The 23,222-nt window shown below is 41.8% G+C and overlaps 1 protein-coding gene across 1 annotated transcript; it reads right to left on the bottom strand.

Moving 5' to 3' along the window:
- Positions 1-21,017: 21,017 nt before the first annotated feature.
- Positions 21,018-21,619, bottom strand: LOC120895073. The gene is made up of 3 exons (XM_040298084.1): positions 21,612-21,619; positions 21,210-21,500; positions 21,018-21,120 (listed from the first exon to the last, which is right to left on the bottom strand). The coding sequence occupies exons 2-3, from the start codon at positions 21,474-21,476 to the stop codon at positions 21,076-21,078; spliced, it is 312 nt and encodes a 103-aa protein (XP_040154018.1). The 5' UTR covers positions 21,477-21,500; positions 21,612-21,619; the 3' UTR covers positions 21,018-21,075.
- Positions 21,620-23,222: the final 1,603 nt, after the last annotated feature.

The raw sequence follows: 23,222 nt of genomic DNA, 5'->3' as shown, positions 1-23,222 counted from the left end.
TACCGCGTAATCCGCCATTGCGGAGGGGGTTTAAATTTAAGTGGCCAGATGACTTGGAGGCTTCAGCCATTAAGGCCAGGATAATGGAGTGGCAAGGGCGAGAGACCGTGAGCGGTTTCGGACACTCCTTATTGCACGGAATAAGTGTACCGCGTTGTTTCTATATATTTTTGCACGAGAGCGTAAAATACGGACGTTCACGGATCCAACGTTCGCGGTGACTGGAGTTGATGGACGCACATGGTATATGGCACAGGACAAGCGTCAGTGAAGGTGGCAAGCTCAGAAAGGATTCAAACCTCGTCCTCCAGTTCATACGATTTTGTTTCAACTAGACTTGTTCAGCCAACAACCCGTTTACACTTTACCCGGATTGTTTGAATAGGCCTACAGTCAGTACTGTCTAAGGCCTGGTGTGGATTCTTCACTAGATGATCCGTAAATAAGCAAAATTTACTATTTTATTCATTCCGCAAAACAACACCTCTAAATGTAAACAAAAGTGTGATTGACAGATAGGCAAAATCAATGGCTACTCGAATCGGAAAGAGTTATGCACCGGTGGAGAAATTATCCACCGGTGGAGAAAATTATCCACCGGTGGATTCGAGCATATTAACCGATCGGATAAATTTTATCGACTTTCGTTGGCGATCAGGCCCATTGCCATCTTGGAGCTGCTGCTCGAAAAATTCGCCAGGAAATTACCACCATTTTGAAAGGAAAACCCTTATGTTTGAAAATTGACTTGAACTCGTCTTGGACGCCACATATTAGGGATCAACATCCAATATTGGGCCTCATGGCGAACGAAAGTCGATAAAATTTATCCGATCGGTTAATTTGCTCGAATCCACCGGTGGAATTTATTTTCCACTAAAAACTATTAAAACTATTAACACTGTTATATCAACTGGGGTGGAGCAGTAGATATGGCTATCCGACTGAAATGGTTTTTTTACATGAAGTTTTCGACTGCATATCCCACTGCTTGACTTTTTAACCACGTTGCTATGGCGGCAAACACCATTCCACTCCACTGCCAAACCGATCGGTTAGCGAAGATTCTGATTGAGAAAACGCAATTGGATAACATTGCAATTTTGCTAACCGATCGGCTAAATTATCCACTCCGTTATCGACTTTCGTTCGCGATGAGGCCCATTATTGTGAATTACAAAAGGATATCGTCATTTATACAATTGATAGAAATTCTCATTCAACTTAATCTCTTTAATACACGCGTGCGAGTTGCCGCGGATTTCATGTTTCACCTATTTTGAAAGTTTTGATGAAATATGAATAATACTTTGTTTAAAGTAAATAAGAAATGGCTGAGCTGAATAATAGACACACCGGAAAAATTTTGAAAACAAAGATCATAGAAATACTCACTCTATATGAAATTTCATTGGTACAAATTTTCACGGTTACCTGTGATAATGGTGCGAACGTGATCGTTGCCGTTAAGCATCTTCAATCTGATGCCCAGGTCATGTTCAACCCACTTGAGGACGAAGAAAACTGTTCACTTCCGAATCATTATTTAGATTAGACAGAAACCATTGAAAAATAATTGTAGAAAATTACACCGGGTGTGAAATTGGAGGAAAACTTGTGATATTTTGGGAATAAGAAAATAACGTGTAGGCGGTTGAACTTTCACTTTGCTAATGTGTATTCACTTGTCCGTTTGAGTTCATTTGTACATGCTATAATAAAATTCAATTAAACATATACATTGAAATTCAAACATTCCGGCCACCACAAGAGAATTCTTTTTAAAATTTCAAAAATGCCATAAATTCAAATAAAGAAGTGAGAAAATTTCAAAAATGCCTTAAATTCAAATAAAGAAGTGAGCGAGCAATGTATAAACCTGGCTGACCTTTAACACTTGACATCTCGCTAATGTCAACAAGGTTTGTTTACTATATTTCACGTGGTGAAGCTGCGCGACATTCTAACCTTTGCTGCTCAATGGGATTAGGTAGCAATGCGATCCTATTTACTACTCTGACGATTTCCTCTCCCGTGCCTGTTCGTAGTGTAACTACTCTAACTACACCGTCTTTACCCGGATGTAAAGCAGTTATTCTCCCTTTCGGCCAAACGGTAGGTGGAACGTTGTCTTCCTTCACTATAACTAGCTGATTTATTTCTAGCTTGACCGGCGCATTGTTTGCGTGCCTTGCTCTGGCTTGCAGCTGCTGCAAATATTCTGGGTACCACCGGGACCAAATTACTTGTAAATGCTTTTGCACTACTTGGTACTCTTTTAACCGATTGGAAGAAAGCTTACTTAAATCAACCTCCGGTACTGCCTGCATACTACAACCTATAAGAAAATGAGCCGGGGTAAATGTTTCAAAATCAATTGGTTCGTCGGATAACGATACCAACGGGTTACAACGAGAATTTAAACATTGCTCAACTTGAGCTAAAAGGGTAAGCATATGCTCCTGTGTAATGCTACTAACTCTTATTGTTTTTTGAAGGTGCTTTTTGACCGATTTTACCGCCGCTTCCCAAAGACCTCCGAAATGAGGTGCACGCGGAGGGATACATTTGCACACCATCTCATTTTGGGCGCACCAATCAAAAACCTCTCTCCTATCAGCCTCATCGATTTTCAGCATCTTATGGATACGATGCAGTTCATGCGCTGCCCCCTTGAATGTTGTTGCATTATCTGAGTGCAATTCCGCAACTTTCCCTCTCCGCGCGACAAAACGACGTAACGCAGCCAAAAATGCAGTCGATGTGAGATCACTCACCAGTTCGATACGAACTGCCCTGGTCGCGAAGCAGACGAATATTGCGATATACGCCTTGGTGAGACTGCGATTGCGGATGGTAGACGCTCAACAAGAACGGACCGCAATAATCCACCCCACTCACCGCAAACGGTCTCGTTGGTGTTACCCGTGACTCAGGCAAATCCGCTACCGCCTGTTTCACCAACGTCGGCTTGTTTCTAAAGCAAGTGTGGCACTGGTGATACACACGCTTTACCATATTTTGGCCTCCAATCAACCAAAACTTCTGCCGCAGTATGGTTAACATTGCTTGTGGTCCGGCGTGCATCTCCTGCTGATGGACCCTTTCTGCCAATAGCACTGACAGACGATGTGATGCTGCAAGGACTTTCGGATGCTTCGTTGCCTCCGGGATGTTGGCATTACCTAGCCGGCCACCGACACGTAACACACCCTGTGCGTCGATGTATGGGGACAACCACTTCAGCTTCGATCTCGCACTAACCTGCTTCCCTCGTTGTAGATCGACCAGCTCTTCTGCGAACGACTCCTGTTGTGCTAGCTGGCACAAACGCAGCTCGGCTTGCTGTAGCTCCTCTGCTATAAGCGGTGGAACGGAGTGCAGCAACGTCTTGATGTCCGCTTTTACCTTAACGCGCTTGCACGATGATGCCTTGCTTGCCCTAAGCGCTGTGATGAACCGGAGCCGTTGGTGCGGAGCCGGCTCTGCTCCGACGGCTCCGGAGCCGGCTCCGCACCAACGGCTCCGTAGTCGGCTCCGGACTAACGGCTCTGCACTCACGGCTCCGTTCCAACGGCTGCGGAGCCGGCTTCGGGCCCACCGTTCCGGGGCCGGCGACGAATCAACGGCTCCAGACCAACGGCTCCGAACTAACGGTTCAATAAAGACATCATTGTATTATAGCGTAATAAAAAAACGAATATATCTCCTCGCACGGGTGGAAACCAATACACGATGTGATTGCAGTATTGACATGCATGACGTTGTGTAGCATTCGTTGGTCTCGCCTTTCTTAACAATATTCAAAAGCCATCGATGTTTTTTTTTTTTTTGATAAATTCTTTTAATCATGACCTACTCCGCTATTTACGGATTTTCTCGATTGAAACTTCATTGAAAAAGTTATTTTGGTCCTTTGTGTTAAAACCGGCTCCGGAGCCGTTGGTGCGGAGCCGGCTCCGGAGCCGTTGAAGCGGAGCCGGCTCCGGAGCCGTGGGTGCGGAGCCTGCTCCGGAGCCGTCGGAGCGGAGCCGTGGGTGCGGAGCCGGCTCCGGAGCCGGCTCCGAAATTGTCTGGAGCCGGTCGGAGCCGGCTCCGACTTCGGAGCCGTTTTGCCCATCACTAGCACCAATAGTCCAAACTCGGATATAATAACACCAGGTACCACGAAGAAAATAGCTGAACGAAAAAATAAGTTAAATTTGAGAAAAAAATTTGCGTGATAATGTCGATTTCAAAATTAAAAAACTGTCAGACGTTCAAAGCTGTAAAACCCTTATTGTAATCCCTAAAACGGATCAGTCGTGTGATAAAACGCGTTTGGATTTACGGGCTGAATTAAATCCAAAAGAACATAAAATTTTGAATTTCAGAAACGGTAAAACAGGGTAGATTCTAATTCAGTTTGAATCTGAAAATGAACACGAGAAAGCTAAACAGGCCATAGAGACAAAATTAGGAAGTTCGTATTCAACCTCAGACCCTTTAAGACGATTCAGAGTGTCTGGTATGAGCGAAAACCTCGAAAATGAGGAAATAATTGATTTGATCAAAACCCAAAACGAAGGTATCCCTGGTAAATGTATTAAAATCTTAGGCCGATATGAAAACAAGTCTTTTAAATATCAGAAATATAATGTGCTGATGGAAGTGGATTCCGCTACAGCTCTTTATTTTACAAAAAAAAAAGATAAGGTTTATATCGGATTTGATCGCTGTCTAGTGAAAGAGTCCTTCCATGTAATGATATGTTACAAATGTGGACGCTTTGGACATAAGAGTGTGGATTGTAGAAATGAAACGCATGTTCGCGTTGCAGTGACAACCACACAACGGAACAGTGCACAAAAGAACAGAAGAGTTTTCCTTATGTTTACTTAAATATTGGAGGTCTGTCGTCTAATTACAGTATGCTTAAAACTATGGTTGACGAAATACATCCATTACTAATATTTCTATCTGAGACTCACATAGTTGATCCGGAAGCTTTCGAACAATATTCCCTAAAAGACTACAATACAGTTTCATGTTTATCACATTCTAGAAACACTGGTGGTGTATCATTTTATATACATAACTCAGTACAATTTAAGGTGCCCCTAAATGAAGCGAAAGAAGGTAACTGGTTCTTAGCAATTTCAGTTTTGAAAAATACTACAAAAGCAAGGTACGGCCTAATCTATCATTCACCCAGTTCGAGTCCTTTTAGGTTCCTAGCTATTCTTGAGGAGTGGTTAGAACAATTTTTATAATACGATAAAATAAATATAGTGATGGGAGATTTTAATATCAACTGGATGAACGCATCTGAGTCTAGACATCTAAAAAGGATTACAGAAGGATTGGGCATACGACAAATAGTGAATCTGCCCACACAAATAACACGCAGTAGTAGAACATTGATTGACCATATGTATACAAATAACTATCCAGTTTCAAATTGCATTAATAACAACTTAAAAATTTCAGATCATGAAACAATTCAATGGTCAATCGATGAAAAATATACCCGTACTAATCGATTACGACTTAAGTGCTGGAAAGTACTCTCCAGAAATTTTGAATAGGATGGTGTCTGAAGGAATTCAGGAAAATGTTGCTAATATCAACGATAAATATATTAGGTAAACAGCTGTCTTAGAGAATAGTATGTCACAGCTTGTGCAAGAGAAAATAATAAACACAAATTGTTCAGCGAAATGGTACACAATTCAATTGGCCCAGCAGAAACATAAACGAGACAAATACTATAACAAATTTCTCCAAACAAACCAGAATTCTGATTGGACAATTTATAAAACAGCTAGAAATTTGTATAGTAGAGCTTTAACTACATCCCGAAGATCATACTTTGAACATAAAATTAATCAGAATAGAAAGAATAGCAAGGAACTTTGGAAAATCCTAAAATCTTTACTGAATCCAAGAGGAACTATTAATAGTCCTTGTATAATATTCAATGGATCAACGGTGTATGACTCAGAGAAAATTGCTGAAACTTTCAATAAATTCTTTGTCCAGAGCGTATTGGACATTCATCATAGTATTGGTCAAACTAATGAAGCATACGCAAGTCTTCGAGAAACGGACTATATATTTAAATTTAGATCTATCTCCTACGGACAATTGAAAACGTGGTCAAAAATCTAAATAATTCATCAGAAATCAATAATGTCAATTAAAAAATCCTACTAGATTGTTTTCACACTGTAGGACATGAACTACTAAACATTATTAATTATTCGATCACGTGAGGAGTGTTTCCAACCTCCTGGAAAGAGTCTCTTGTTGTACCTATACAAAAAGTATCGGGAACTGTTCTTGCAAATGAATTCAGGCCTATAAACAAATTAAATATTTTTGAAAAAGTAATAGAGACAGTTGTTAAAGAACAATTAGTAGAATATATAAACAGCAATCATTTATTTATACCTGAACAGTCGGGTTATAGGGTTGGTCATTCTTGCGAATCGGCTCTTAACCTAGTGCTGGCAAAATGGAAGGAAGCTTTTGATGGTAAAAATACTACAATTGCTGTATTCCTCGACCTAAAAAAGGCCTTTGAAACAATTTCGAGGCCACTATTATTAAAAGTGTTAATGAGTTTTGGCATTAAAGCCAACGAATTACGATGGTTCGAGAGTTATCTTCAAGACAGAACACAGAGAACTGTATTTAATAACAAAATATCAAGTGCCGTCGAGAACACCCTAGGAGTACCTCAGGGAAGTGAGCGAAGACCAATTATTTTCTTGATGTACATTAACGATATGAAAAGGGTTTTACAGAATTATGATATCAATTTATTTGTGGATGACACAGTCATCTTCATTAGTGGTAGTGATCATTGTGATATTGTTAGGAAACTCAATCAGGATCTGGACTCACTGGATGGGTGGCTGAAACATAAGAAACTCAAATTGAATCCTGAAAAAACTAAAGCCTTGATTGTGTGTCAAAGACTATTTAGCCTACCCACTCAATTAGTAATAAATAATGTATCAGTAGAAATTGTATCTAGATAAATATTTAGGAGATAGTTGACACATTGACAACGTTATAAAGAAAGTGGCCAAAAAGGTTGGAGTTATTTGCAGATTGAGAAAGGATGTAAACCGTTGCGGTAAGATACAATTATACTTATCACTTATTGGACCTCATCTAGATTTTTGTGCCTCGATTTTGTTTCTGGCGATTGATACACAGTTCACGCGACTTCAAAGGCTGCAGAATAAGGCAATGCGGGCTATCCTTGATTGTGGGCGTTATACCTCTTCTGTTACAATGCGAATGGTCTTAAAATGGATGTCCATAAAACAGAGAGTAACGTATCAGACAATGATATTCATTGATAATCTAATAAAAAGACGTCTACCTTCATATCTTACGCAAAGAGTTGTGAGAGGAGTAGACATTCACAATTACCCCACACGGGGAGCTAATGCTCCAAGAGTGCCAAACTATGTGACTGCAGGAGCCAGAAATTCTTTGTTTCACAGAGGTATCCAGTATTACAATAGAATGCCACAGGAAATTATCAATGCTGGTTCGTTATCTGAGTTTAGAAAATTGTGCTCTGATTTTGTTACAACTAATGTAGTCTAAATGTATTGTCAATTGTCAACTCTAGGTGATGATGATTTTTTTTTCATTCTTGTCTTTTGTCCTTTAAATATTTTTTTAAACTAATTTACATTCTAATTCACCAAAGTTTTAAAACTATAAATAAACAAAAAAATAATAGAATGAGACTACATTGAATTGAGACACTCGCGCGTACAGTAGACTCCGGGTTCGGAGCTTGGTAGATTGGTGTTGATCGGGCTAATAACTCGTCATACCTTTATGCTTTGCTCAGCTCTCAAACATCTACTCGTTTGAATATTTGTAGCTTTACCAAATTATCACAAGATACCTCGAACATCTCAATCCTTTGACGAAGGCGAAAACGTACATTAATCAATAATATAGTCGATGATCATGGAACTTTACTAGAAACGCCAAAGCAAGTACATGATTATATAGTTATGCACTTTGAAAATTTACTCTCGATGGAAGATCCAATCCAAGAGTCTCAATATTCTTGTTTATCAAAGATACCTGATAACTGTGAAATTAACCGAACTATAACAAAAGAAATAACTACAAAGGACATTTACAACACAATACTAAGATCATCAAAAAATCGTAGTCCTGGGATAGATGGACTGACAACTGAATTTTACATAACTTTTTTTGATGTAATACATAAAGAACTAAATTTGATAATCAATGAAGCTCTATGTAAAAATATTCCGGATAAATTCACGGAAGGTATTGTAGTCCTTGTTCGGAAAAACAATCTACAGAAGAAGGATATAGAAGCTTCTCGACCTATAACATTATTGAACACCGACTTTAAAATACTTAATAGAATAATGAAAACAAGGATCACAAAAGTTATAGATGAACACAACATACTTACAAACTCTCAAAAAATAAGGACGACATAGTAATAAGGACAATAATATTTTTCAAGCCCTCTTATCGATTAAAGATAAAATTCTAGAAATTAACAACAAAAAGTAAATTGGGAAACTCATCGCCTTTGATCTTTCTAAGGCATTTGATAGAGTAAATCACAGCTTTTTGTATAAAACAATGCAAGCAATAGGATTTAACCCAAGCTTGATTACATTCATTAAGAAAATAAATGCATGCACATATTCTAGACTCTATATTAACGGAAGCCTATCAAAAAAAATCCCGATCAAAAAGTCAGTGAGGCAAGGAGATCCACTTGCGATGCATTTGTTGGTGTTATACTTACACCCCTTACTGGAAAAATTAGAATCAGTGTGTAACGGATGTGACGACATCATAAACGCATACGCTGATGATATTTCTATCATAACAACAAAACAAGAGACAATTAATGACATCAGGAAAATATTTATGGAATATCAATCAGTATCAGGAGCTAAATTAAGCACCGAAAAAACAAAAGGTCTGGACATCGGTTATATCACAGAGCGTAACAAATTAAAAGTTCCTTGGATTAGCACAGAGTATCGCTTAAAAATTTTGGGAATAATTTTCACCAACTCGCTATAATTAACAATCAAATTAAATTGGGATAGAACCACACAAACATTTGCACAACTAATCAAACATCACAAACAGAGATATCAACTTGCAACAGAGAGCCAAATTATCAAACACATTCCTAACAGCTAAACTTAGGTACATAGGATCAATAATATCAGCACACAAAAAACAAACAGCAACGCTCACATCCTTACTGGGTGAGTTCATGTGGCCTAAAGGTGGACTGAGGGTCAGCATGAATCAACTTGGGCTATCCAAAGCTAAAGGAGGTCTAAATCTGCTCGTACCAAGCATAAAGCTACCATCATTACTGATCAATAGACATCTTAAAGAAAAAACTAATATGCCTTTTACCTCTAAATTCTTGCTAAAAATAGAAAACCCTCCAAACATTCAATCAGTGCCCAAATTCTATCCATGTTTGGAAGTAATAACAAAAGAATGTGCTTATTTAACAGATGCAATAATTCAAAAACCCACAGCTAGACAAATTCATACGACTATTTTAGACTTTCTTCCACTTCCCCCTATACAACTAAAAAACAGCCAATCAGTGGAATGGAGAAAAGTATGGCGAAATTTGAACTGCAATAAGCTTAATTTTAATCAAAGAAGTACATATTATCTATTAGTAAATGAAAAAATAATTTGCGAAGAACTGAAATTCAAACAAAAATATAAAGAAATAACTGACCCACATTGTACTTTTTGTGGAAACAAAGACAATTATGAACACAAATTTAAAACATACAAAAAAAATTGAACAATACTGGAGGATCTTTTCAGAAATAATAGTATTTTATAATATAAGGCTCCCTACATTAGTTGAAATGTTAAGACCGGAATTAAAAAAATTGAATTCAACAAAACGTGCGAAGGCTATGAGTCTATTCGTAAATTATATAGAACTTATAGAAAACAAACCGATATTTGAGGTATCGGATAAACATGAACTTAAAGCTTTGATAGGATAATTAGTAGATAAGAACCTTCTATTGTATTGTTTTAATAAAAAAAAAATAATAAAAAAAATCCTTTGTTGGGGTCAGAGGTGGGTCATCATCATCATCATCATCCAAAATTCCGCTTGCCGTTTTCGAGCCATAGTCCTCTATCGTAAAGTAGTCTCGCAGTTGGTCGTTTACTTCTTTGTCACTATCTATTGGCGGTACGGCATGAAAATTTACAAGCGCTGTCGGTACCCTTTTTGGGACTATTCCTCCATAGATCGACCAACCTAGTCGACACATGGCAGCAATGGGTTCGGACGGTTGTCCTTCACGGAGCTTGATCGGTACCCCGACTCGAATGTTGTCCAACCCGATCAGGAGCTGTGGCTGCACGTGTGTGTAGCTCTGTATCGGTAGCCCTCTAAGGTGTATATATCTTTCTTGCAGTGCTTTGTAATTAAGTGTTTGTGTTGGGAGCATTAGCCGGCCGACCGTTCTGACGTTCTCTAGTCTGTACCTCGTGTTTCTATCTTTTCCGGAAATGTAAAGGTTTATTACTTCGGAATTGGGCTCTTTCCTTGTTACATGTCCTGTAGCGTTGAAGCGTTAGTGGTGTTTTTTTACCGTGTACACCCAACTCTGTTGTTATTGATTCGTCGGTTAGTGAGTACGTCGATCCTTCATCTACGAAAGCGTGTATTGTTAGAGAGTTGTTGTTATGGTACAGGGTACCTCATTTGCATGTGTTGCGCACGCACATACGGCCGTCTTGAATACGCATACTACAACAAATTTCGAAGCGTCGCAGAGAAATGAGAGAGCAGCATCTCTATCTCGACCATCTAGTACGCCACATAAGAAATTTTGGCGGCCGTGGACTCTTACTTCATTTTGCACGCGGAACATACATACCTTGATGCTGGATCTTTGACGGTAACGGTCAGTCCCGCACACGTTGCATGTTCCCATTTTGTGCACAAGCAGCACTTCTCCATCGTGGCTTTCCCATCCTGTGGTTGGCTGCACAGCTGGCACTTCGGTGTAGTGTCCATCCTTCTATCTCTTTCTCTTACGTGGGAGAAAATTTCAGAATTTGTTGGGATGAATTTTCGCTAACCGCCTGTTGCGAAATGAAAACCAAGGCGGTGTAAATTCTTTGCCGAAACGATTTATTGTTCAACGTTTGCCAAAAAAATAGTCTTCGATTCCCGCTTTTGGTTTAGAGACCTTCTCCGTGTCCTGTCGCCCTTTTTATCCTTGCCGAACCGAACGCGATCGATTGAAACCCGAACCGATATCTTACATATTTCAAAACGCGCGTTTACAACAGGTTGTAAGGTCGCAATCGAATCTTGCGAAAAGGTTCCAACACCGCCTTTGACCCGGTTCTGAAACTATAGCTTTGATAGAATATCTACGCGAGTACCAGCTTAAGCGAGCCCAGCCCAACAATTTCCTTACCATCTTGCGTGCCAACCAATCAGTTCAGGAGTTTGAGTAAGTATTTAAATATTATTCTTCGTATTTTTAAACACTTTGAATTCATCGAGCTCTGTTGCGACGAAACCGTTCGACACCCTTGGCGTTTGGACACCCCTGACGAGACGAAAGTCATACAGGGCGAACGTCAAGAGAATCGCAGCGAAACGGGAGAAGCAATCCAACCAGCGAGGAGTAAGCAGCAGAGACAAAGCCGTAAGCGTAACACAGATTAATAAGTAAACGTAAATATTCTGATTAGTAACGGGACGAGAAAAGTACAGGGTTTACCAAGTCACTTTGCGATGTGAGCTGCACTATTCATCTCACTTGAGACGTATTTCTATTCTGACGTGCTACTTCATTTGGCCCGAAATAATTTTCTATTCCGCCGCATTCATTTTCATCCATTTTATGAAGTCTTTTCACAGGGGATGTTAGCTGGAGCCGTCCGCGATGTTTACATTTTTTTTTCAAAAATAAATGTTTGGGCTTTTAGTGCTGATTTGTGATACAAGTATGTTGTTTAACAAAGAATAGAAGTTAATCTTTGCTCCGCTGTAGCATTCTAGCCGAAAAATGGATTATTCGTTGAGATATTAGCAGTTGAACCTGCTCAGTCAAATCTGCTAATAACTCAATGAATAACCCATTTTCGGCTACGAAATAAATCTATTCTTTGTTAAACAACTATCAAAAAGCAAAATATTTTGAAAAAAAAACATCGCGCCAGGCTTGCATAAATGAATAAAGCAGCACGTCGAAAGCGTCCAAAGTGCCGTTAATCAGAATATTTACGCTTACTTATTAATCTGTGTTACGCTTACGGCTTTGTCTCTGCTACCTCGCTGGTTGGATTGCTTCTCCCGTTTCGTTGCGATTCTCTTGACGTTCGCCCTGTATGACTTTCGTCTCGTCAGGGGTGTCCAAACGCCAAGGGTGTCGAAATGAATTCAAAGTGTTTAAAATACTTACTCAAACTCCTGAACTGATTGGTTGGCACGCAAGATGGTAAGGAAATTGTTGGGCTGGGCTCGCTTAAGCTGGTACTCGCGTAGATATTCTATCAAAGCTCCCCGGTTTGTGTCTTTATATCTTAAAAAGGGCTTGACACAGCGCCATAAATTCTCGATGGTCTGTGTGTGTATTAATGGATCCCTTGAGTCGATAAAATTTTCGGAATGGTTCATCATCTCGTGCTCATATCCTTTTCGATCCGTCCTCTGTGATACTTCCGTTTGGTAACGACGGACTTTCTTGCACCTGCCGGATTTCCGGAATCGCTGCACCTACTGAACCTACTTGAATCTTACGAGTCGTTTCGAACGACTCCGAGTTGCTTCCGGATGTCTCCAATCCGGTTGGTGTGGATCGAGCAGGACATCACTACTTCACAAACCACACAATCAATCGTCGATATCGGTTAAGAGTGTTTAAATGTATTGTACTTACGAATGGGTAAAATCGGTTATGTGTGGAAGTGTTGGACGCGCGGGAAAATATTGCTCCGTATGTAGTTGAATGTTTTGATCAATAAAGTGGTGTACAGATTAAAGATTCTCTCTTTTTGAAAGTTTTATTATCAGGACAAACCATTTACCATGGATATATTTGCAGCAGTCAAAAATTCCAGTGACCTGAAGAAGCCTACCGCGGATGAGGAAGGGTTGGTTCGTCTTTTGCAGGAAGCGGAACTCTTGCCGCCAACGCAACAATGCAGCAAGTGCAAGAGACAAATGAAGCTGAAGGTAACCAAGCGCTCCAATGCTTGCAAATGGATTTGCAAGCTTACATCGAGCTGCACCGGCTGGGAATGTACTGTCCGCACGGATAGTATTTTCAAAAATTCGAGGCTGTCTCTATCCCAGTTGATGGAGATAACCTTCGGGTGGTCTCGAAATACGACGCGGATGGTTGCGGAAGCTGAATGTGCAGCCGGTAATTTATTTTTAGTATTTTTTTTTCAATCAGTCGGTTTTGATTAATTTTTTATTTTGTTTTATTTTTATCTCATTGTAGGTAAGACAGCCATTCTAAAATGGTTCAAAATACTCCGTGAAATAAGCGCTGAATATGTGGAAACCCACCGAAAACAGATCGGAGGCGAAGGGCTCACTGTGGAGATCTACGAGTCCGTCATTACCAAACGGAAGTACCACAGAGGACGCATCGCGGACAACAACCAGGTTTGGCTGGTCGGTGGTATTTGTCGGGAGACAAAAGAGATTTTTCTGGAGCTGGTTCAGAAACGCGACGCTGGCAACTTGCAGGGCATTATAATGAAGAATGTGGCCCCCGGAACGACAATTGTGACGGATGGTTGGCGTGCCTACATCGGATTAGACGGAAAAGGGTATGAGCACGAGATGATAAACCATTCCGAAAATTTTGTCGACCCAAGCGATCCATTAGTACACACACAGACCATCGAGAATTTATGACGCTGGGTCAAGCCCTTTTTAAGATCTAAAGGCACAAACCGGGGAGCTTTGATAGAATATCTACGCGAGTACCAGCTTAAGCGAGCCCAGCCCAACAATTTCCTTACCATCTTGCGTGCCAACCAATCAGTTCAGGAGTTTGAGTAAGTATTTAAATATTATTCTTCGTATTTTTAAACACTTTGAATTCATCGAGCTCTGTTGCGACGAAACCGTTCGACACCCTTGGCGTTTGGACACCCCTGACGAGACGAAAGTCATACAGGGCGAACGTCAAGAGAATCGCAGCGAAACGAGAGAAGCAATCCAACCAGCGAGGAGTAAGGAGCAGAGACAACCCGCTGCGCAAAGCGATCGAAAACTTCTCGAACTCAAACTGCAAACATATTTCACATCCCATGGCTGTGAAATATTTCGCATTCAAACTTGTTGCAAATTTATAAATGAAATATTTCGAAATTTTCAGCGCTGAAATTTTAGGATTGAAATATTTCTTCGATCGGAATCCAAGCGTTTTCCCTGACATTTCTGCTCGCTTTTTCGATCGCTTTTGGCGGAAAGCGATCGAAAATCCGAGCTACAAAACTGGTCGATTTTGTCGTGCGGGAAAGCCGTAAGCGTAACACAGATTAATAAGTAAACGTAAATATTCTGATTAGTAAAGGGACGAGAAAAGTAAGTGCAAAAGTGAAATTAAATGTAAACGTGTGTGTTATAAAATATTTGAAATATAGTTTCAGAACCGGGTCAAAGGCGGTTAGCGAAAATTCATCCCAACAAGCTCTTTCCAGCTGGATAGCTAATACCAGGAAGCGGATGTATCCAACTGCATCCGTTATCTTAGAACTCCGAATCCTACCTCCTCGTGGTGCTAGCTGGCATACGATGTCAGTTGCTGACGATCGTAAACTAACATGACCGGGGGACTATGTTTTTTTATATAGCTTATTATGATGACCATGCTCATAAGGAACTATCGCAGTACATTTCACATTTCTCTATTTCTCTCTATATCTTTAGCCTTAACCTTTTAGTTTCATTGACAAACATTATTTGAACGAACGTATTTTAAACAATAATTAATTGACAAAATGAACAAACTCTTACAACTATCATCAGGACAATCACTTGTTAATACTAATCACTCCCCTTCAAATAGTCCTTTTCTTTTCAACTGGGCTCTTGTTCGTAAAACACTGACCTTCCGCAACAGTGCTTAATGCCCGCTGTGGCCTGCGAGCGTTAAAAACTTCAATCGGTTTCCGATTGCTTTGGCTTCTCTGTTCTTCAATGAATTAAAATAAGTTGATTGTTATGCATTAAACTAGTTTTCCAAACAACATGCTCGTCATGGGCTCAAGCTCCGTATGGACCGCCTCCTCATACGTAGGACTGACAACCCTGCTGTGGGCAATCAATAGCTCGATTACACTGATAAACCCATTAGTGGTACAGGCATGCCTTGGACGACAACAGTTATGTCCAAAGACGAATAAGAGAAGTAGGAAAAAACCTTACTACAGTGAACCCCTCTCCAATTTGAATTATTTGACACCTCTTCAATTTGAAAAACCTCTTTTATTTGAACATTTTCTACAGTTCCTTCATTTCCAGTACATTTTTGTCTCTCTAATTTGGAAAACCTCTGAAATCTGTACCCCTCTTATTTGTGTATGGTGTTGATATATTTATTGAATGATGTGTGCTCCCATCTGCAAACGTGTTCGCAGTTTCCTATAGCAACAGTCACGGCTGCAAACTAAATGTTCTGTCTCTATCTAGTTTATATGTACAGTGAACCCTCTCTTATTTGACACCTCTCCAATTTGAAAAACCTCTCTTATTTGAACATTTTGCACAGTCCCTTGATTTCCAGTACATTTTTGTTCCTCTAATTTGGAAAACCTCTGAAATCTGTGTCCCTCTCATTTGTGTATGGTGTTGCCATGAATGATGTATGCTCAAATTGGCAATCGTATGCACAGTTTCCTGTAGCAACAGTTAAGGCTGCATACTAAATGATCTGTCTCTTTCTTGTTTGTTTGGACCTTTCATTCACTTTCAGCTTCTGTAATTTGAAAACCCCTCTTATTCGACAGTCCCATCGCCTCTTAAATAAGAGAGGGTTCACTGTATTTTTCATTCACATTCAACCTCTGTAATTTAAAAACCGCTCTTACTCGACAGTCTCTTCGCCTGTCAAAGAAGAGAGAGTTGGGTGTATTTTGATTTTTTTTTTCATGAAGCAGACTGACCAAACCATTTCGCAAGCTAGTACCATTTCTCACACAACGATTTGATAGATGATAGAACACCTTCTGTTTCGACGGAACCACTTGTATCGTATCCATCCCGACAACGCAGCACTTTCTTTCTATTTGGCTTAACGACCTACGCGATCATGTGGAACTTAACAGGCCTTCGAAACTGGTTTAGTACCATGTTGCCGTATAGTTAATCCCTGCTTCGGGGAGACGTTCCGTATGTGGTTTGAACCCATGACAGGCATGTTATTAGGTCGTACGAATTGATGACTGTATCACGGGACCGCACAGCGTTGCACTTTATTCCTATTTATATTGTAACAAATAAATAAGTTTTATGCTTTATTCTCGCTATAACCGACATACGTGATCATGCTGACGTTATGTAAAAATATTCACAAGACTTATTCGTATCATCTAACCGGATAGTCAATCACTGGTTGGTGTGTGCTCCGGGAGAAAATCGAACTACGTCTAGCCTATATTGAGACCAGCTTTCTGCTATTAGGGGATAGGGAATGATTAATATGTTTTCCTTTTCCAAATTACACCGTCATGAAGCTGGATGAATAGGTCCACTATATAAATAGCTGAACAAATTATGCTACAATAACAAATCATCAAAAACAAAACATAAACTCTATCTTATCGTTGCACTGTAAGGTGCATGGCTGCGCTGAAATGAATATAGCCATACCCTTCTACGCTCTCCTTTATATAAAACTGAGGCACCAAAGGTACCACGAGAGGCTGAGCACGATCTTGTTCATCACAATGCAACCCCATCAATTGCAGTCTCTCAATCCAAAGACGGTCTATAGCTTAAGAAATATTTTGCCATATTTGCTTTGCATTTGCATATTTGTTGATGATTGAAATAGGAACAGATGTTGATCACGAAGAAAATATAAAAACATTCGAGTGAACAAACAAATGACAATTATCATAACTTATCATTACACTTGCTTTTTTCATATCACTACTACATTCAATACCACTACTTCTTAGAAGAGAAAGGGGTTAAAAAAACTAAAGGGTATAGGTATCTTATAAACATACTTAGTGAGAACATAGCGATAAATTTCACATGGTAGCAGCAGTTCCGATTTACTTTTTGTGCACGTGGTGAATCCAGGGATAGACGCAACATTTTTTAGCAGCATACGGCTAGCCAGCTCCTAAAGGAACAGTCGCGAGATCAGATGCGCCACTGGCTTCGTCACATCTGGCGGCATCTTAAATTGCAGCGTCATGATTTTACGGTACGATTCCTGATAAGTGGTCGTCAAAAACGGGGCCTTACTGCACAGCAGCTTGTACGCCAGCACGCCCAAAGTCCATAGATCGACTGTTTTAGTGTGCGGCAGACATTGTGCCATCTCGGGAGATAAATACTCGAGCAAAACGCACAGCGTCGTACCGGAACAAGGTCGGCTCGTACACCGAAATCCCGTAACAAGGTCGGTCGTATCAAAATCGGCAGTCTTCAGAACACCACCGTACCCCAGCGGCAAGTTTTCCGGATGATGTCACGATGTATCACTCGCGCTCGTGCTGCGTCATTGGCCGACGATGAATGGGTATGTTACTTTATAGCATGCAATGGACAGCGGCGAAACACGACGACCAACGCATCCTCGGGATCATCTTTGGCGGTGCATTCGAGCATACCCAATTGACATTTTCGAGCATGAATAATCAGGAATTCGAGCAAATTCCCTTACACAGGATTCTTAAACTGCACCAGTTAAAGGGAATTTAGAATGAGTCCTTTAAAATCCACAGTGATGTGACTTTTTCGTTGCTTTATTCTATATTCGCCTGGAAATTATGTGTCCTATCGTTATAGTTGGGCATGTACCCATTTTATACTTAAATAATAGCTATTTTTAATAGAAAAACGTCACACAAAGAAATAACGTTATTATTGATCCTTCAGCATTGATTCTTTGCTATCAAAGAGGATTCCGAAATGGAAAATCAACCACTGATCAGATCTTCACCATGCGGCAGATCTTGGAGAAGATGGCTGAATAGAGAAACGACACATACCATCTCTTCATTGACTTCAAAGCCGCATATGATAGCATAGCCAGGGTAAAACTGTATGACGCTATGAGCTTTTTTAGAATCCCGGCCAAACTGATAAGGCTAGTTAGAATGACTATGACCAACTTCACATGCCAGGTGAGGATGGATGGAAAACCCTCAAGACATTTTGCTACCACCAAGGGTCTGCGCCAGGGGGACGGGCTTGCTTGTCTCCTATTCAACCTGGCGCTAGAGCCGGCAAATACATCAGCACCAACCAACATGGATTCATGCCTAAGAGATCAACTACGACAAATCTGATGCAATTCGATAGCGGCTGTTATAAGTCCATTGATGATGGTATGCAGGTTGATGCCATTTACACGGACATTAAGGCGGCTTTTCACAGTGTGTCCCACAACATTCTTCTGGCAAAACTTGATAGACTTGGATTATCACCACCCCTGGTAAAGTGGATGAAATCGTATTTATGTGGTCGTTCATATGCAGTTAGAATGGGCTCCCATCAATCTAGATCTATCGGTGCCTCTTCCGGCGTACCCCAGGGCAGCAACCTGCGGCCTCTATTGTTTCTGCTCTACATAAACGACTTGTGCACGGCACTCCCGGATAATAGTTGCCTACTCTACGCAGATGATGCTAAAATCTATCGTGAAATCCGTGAGCCCGAGGACCATCTTCAACTTCAAGCCACTTTGACTGAATTTGTCTCCTGGTGCAAGCGTAACGCACTAAGCGTCTGTATCGATAAATGCGCCATAATCTCATTCAGCCGTTCAAGAGCTCCAGCGCTGTTTAATTATACGCTTGATGGTCAGAACCTCGAAAGACTGAACTGTGTAAAGGATATAGGAGTCCTCCTAGATGCTAAACTCTCCTTCGAAGAACAGATAGACCAAGTAGTCGCTAATGCCAATCGTCTACTTGGCTTGGTCATAAACATGACGCGCGAGCATCGTGATCCTATGTGTTTCAAGACACTGTACTGCGCACTTATCAGACCACTGCTGGAATATGCTAGCATTGTTTGGTGGCTAGCATCTACTCGGGCACTTGCGCGGCTAGAGTCCATCCAACGGAAGGCAACGCCCTCCGCCCTTCGTGATTGGCCGCGTCGTCTCGACTACAGAACTAGGTGTTTGCTGCTTGGGATCCCGCCTCTCGCCAAACGTGTTGAGCACACCAGACTGGTATTTATCACGGGAATCTTAAACGGAACCATCGACAGTCCCGAGCTACTTTCAAGGATTCACCTCTATGTTCCTGCCAGAATACTTTGTCGCCGACCAATGCTGGCAGTCGCTGAAACCCGAACAACATTTGGCTCTCGCAACTCCCTTCTTTGTATGTGCCGTCTTTTAAATTCAGCTGACGATATTTACGAGCCTGGCATGACGATAACGGAACTGACTTCGCTTTTAAGTGTTTGGAATGCGTTCAACGATAACAATATATAAATGTTCTGTACGTTATCTAATGTGTATTGTAAACAAATTTTGACTCGAGAGGGTTTCATAGTCCATCGATTAATAAACTAAACTAAACTGCAAGCCGCTTAACCAGCCGGGATACGTGTGTCTGTGTACGTGCGTGTGTGTGACATAACGCCATTTCATAAAATGGTAGGCAAAGACGAACTTCGCCGGGCACTCATCGAAGCCGATGTGCCGAATACCGTCACCGTCACACAACTTAGGCAACTTTAAGCCTCTCTCGAGCTGGTCGCTCGTTCCCCCCGAGCAGCGCAGCCCACCACCTTGGCCATGGCATCGGTTTCCGCTTGCGCAAACCATCCCGAGGCCGACATTTTGTATCACCCTCATGAAAATGGCGGTGACGCCGTTAATGATGCCTCTTCGACGAACAACACCACCGACGCCAATGCTAATCTGCCCTCCGCCCAAGGTGTAGCCGCCCCCCTTCCCCGCGATTCCGACGATATGGAGGCTCACATCGAAGCGCTACGAATGCAGCTACAGTTAGCCGAATTGCGTCAGAAAGTGCATCAACTCGAGGCGCAGCAACCGACCGCCATCTGTGTAAAGGATTTCGAATCCTTCATCTAGCCGCTTGATGCTGAGAAAAATTCCGATGTCATCCGCTGGTTCCGTGATCTGGAACGCCTTTTCTCACTTCACCGACGCGGTATGCGACGCGGATAAATTATTGTTCACTCTTCGGCTCCTCACAGGCACGGCAGCTAACGTCGCAAAAGCATTTGTCGTCACCACTTACGACGAACTGAAGATGGAGCTAATCGACAACCTTCATTTCGTCGCTACTCCTGAATCTGTGTACCGCCAACTCCGCAATCGTCGGCTGCAGCCCCAAGAATCTGCCCTCCACTACCTGTTTGACATGCAGCGCATAGCTGGCCAAGCCGACATACCCGATTCGGAACTGATCCCGATCGTCATCGACGGCTTTAGAAGCCCGAAAATTACTTCAAGCCTGCATTTCATGCTTCTCACGATGGAAGATTTCCGGAAGAAGCTGAAGCTTTTGGAGTCTTGCCGTCACCTTCGTACCATCAAGCCCCCTTCCGCCGATTTTCGGGCCCCGATGAACAGCCGTATGGAACGGCCCCAACCGTCGCAGGAACCTGTCCGCTGCATCAACTTTTTTCTTGCTTTGACAGTTGTCAACATAGCGTGTCTACTGCTATCACTCCGCATTTATCCGCTATTTTATTGGTGTAATCTGGTTTTGCTATAAGCAGCACAATTTTTAGTGTGTCCATGAGTGTAGTCTCGTGACCCTGCCATCGTGTTCCTGACGAGAACCACCGTGTTCGCGATATATTTAGATTTTATTTGTGGCTCCTTCGACGTTCATCTGCAGCGGCATCTAAAATGGAGGATGTGTGTTATGCATGTTCGGAAGCACTGGGCCCGGTTGAAGGGTCAATTACGTGCCTATATTGTGAGGGTACATACCATCTGGCGTGCACTAAGGTGCCTGTATCGGTCATCGACGAAGTGAAACGGATGGCTTCCCTGCACTGGAGTTGCATTGGGTGTACTAACGCCATCGGGAATCCGCGTAGCAAGGCGATCAAGGGCATGGGTATGCAGGTTGGGTTTCAGGCAGCCCTCACAGCTGCTGTTGATGCCATGAAGGCTAGCTTGGTCCCACCGGTAATACAGGAGATTCGGGATGGCTTTGCCGGAATCGCCACGGCCCATTCGGCATCCTTGCAACATAGCAATCAATTGCTCCCAGATGCACTACCAAACGGAAAAAGACGAAGATTATTTCGTGATGCAGTTGCATCCTCAGATGCCGTGTTTGTTGACAGTGCAGCAATCTCAAACGTCACAAATACAAACAACAATCACCGGATCGATCGTCCTTGACTACCACCAATAATCACAGGTACTAATACAGCCTCCGCTTCAATACCAACTGTTTCACAGACACCAAGAACCGATTATTTATGGCTGCATCTTTCAAGGTTGGCTGCGTCCGTCACCATAGAGCAAGTTGTCTCGTTGGTGTGTTTGCAGTTGGACAATGCAGACGCAATTGCTTTTAGCCTGCTAAAAGCAGGAACGGTTCCTAGCCCATTGAGTGCTGTATCGTTCAAGGTCAGAATCCCTGCTGCCCTTCGTAGTAAGGCACTTAACGCAGCCTCCTGACCGGTCGGGCTCGGTGTGCGTGAGTTCATTTCACTCCCGCCGCGATCTCTACATTCACGAACACAACACACGAACACTTACACACCGATACCGCAACAACCCCGTACTCAGCAGACACCGGCACCACAACAGCCTCGCACTCAACACTCACCGGCACCACAGCAGCCTTGTACCCAACACAATAATCCCCACAATAATCCATACTCACCTGCACATATCCATGAACCTGCACGAACACAAACCGAACAATCACCAACCGATATGAACTGCACTCTCCCTTCACCCACTCTTCCGTCCACGTCACGTTCAAAAACACTTCAAACTACACTGGTTCAATTTTTTCCGAAGTAACCGCACTACAGCAGCGCACCCATATTTTGCGCATACGGCTCGAGCAAAACCTTCTACAACAAACACAATACACTCACCTTCTACGATAAGCTCGCTCAATTGCAACACCACAGCGCCTACTAACACTAAAATGAAAAAAATGATAAAAAAAAATTGATGAGTTCCGTTTGTCGGTTCTTGAGACGGAATACGATGTATTGGTACTCACTGAAATATGGCTTAATCCCTGTATTCCCACCGCTCTCCTTCTAGGAGATGAGTATCGTGTTTACCGATGCGACCGGGATGCCAATAACAGCTCTCACTCTCGTAGGGGTGGTGTTTTAATTGCATGCAACGTTTCTCTTCTCTCTTATGTGCTTCCTACGTTGCCGCCACTGTTAGAACTCACTTGCGTATGTATTCAGTTATGCGACCACCGTTTGTTTATTGCCGCTGCCTACCTGCCTCCTAACCATAGCAAGAATGAGGAGAAAATAAGTGCATTGATCGACATCGTTGCTAATATCTGCACTACTCTTGGTCCGAGAGACAGGTTCATGCTTATTGGTGATTTCAACCAGTCTACGCTATCCTGGACATCGGCGTCAGAGGAAAATGGAGCTGCTTTTGATTTCTATGAGCCTCATGCACGCTCCGCGCGCAGTGTCCAGTTCGTTGATGGTTTGCATCAGAGTGGACTATACCAGCTTAACTTCAATACTAACTCATCGGGGCGAATACTTGACCTAATTTACGCAAATTGGCCAGTTCTTCAATACGTGTCTGTGAATATCCCCTTACTACTATCGACGAACACCACCCTCCGCTTGACTTTGATTTGGACAACGTAGCCCCAGTTACGATCGCTACAGCCATTGATGCTGATAAAAGGCTGAATTATGCTCGTGTTGACCTTCCAAAATTGGAGCGATTGATTTTATCTTTTGACAATTCTTTTAACTGTTCAGACTATTCAAC

This window comes from Anopheles arabiensis, chromosome 2, assembly GCF_016920715.1.
Source record: "Anopheles arabiensis isolate DONGOLA chromosome 2, AaraD3, whole genome shotgun sequence".
In the NCBI taxonomy this organism is placed as follows: Eukaryota; Metazoa; Arthropoda; class Insecta; order Diptera; family Culicidae; genus Anopheles; species Anopheles arabiensis.
Note: the sequence above shows the minus strand (reverse complement) of the source record. Positions and strands in the feature narration are given on the sequence as shown.

Excerpts from the sequence above, each read along its gene's own strand:
- LOC120895073 (XM_040298084.1), bottom strand. The coding sequence starts at position 21,476 with ATGTTGCAAGGATGCCGAATGGGCCGTGGCGATTCCGGCAAAGCCATC. Across the intron at positions 21,121-21,209 it reads ACCTTAGTGCACGCCAGATG|ATGCCGCTGCAGATGAACGT; the intron begins GTATGTACCCTC and ends CCTCCATTTTAG.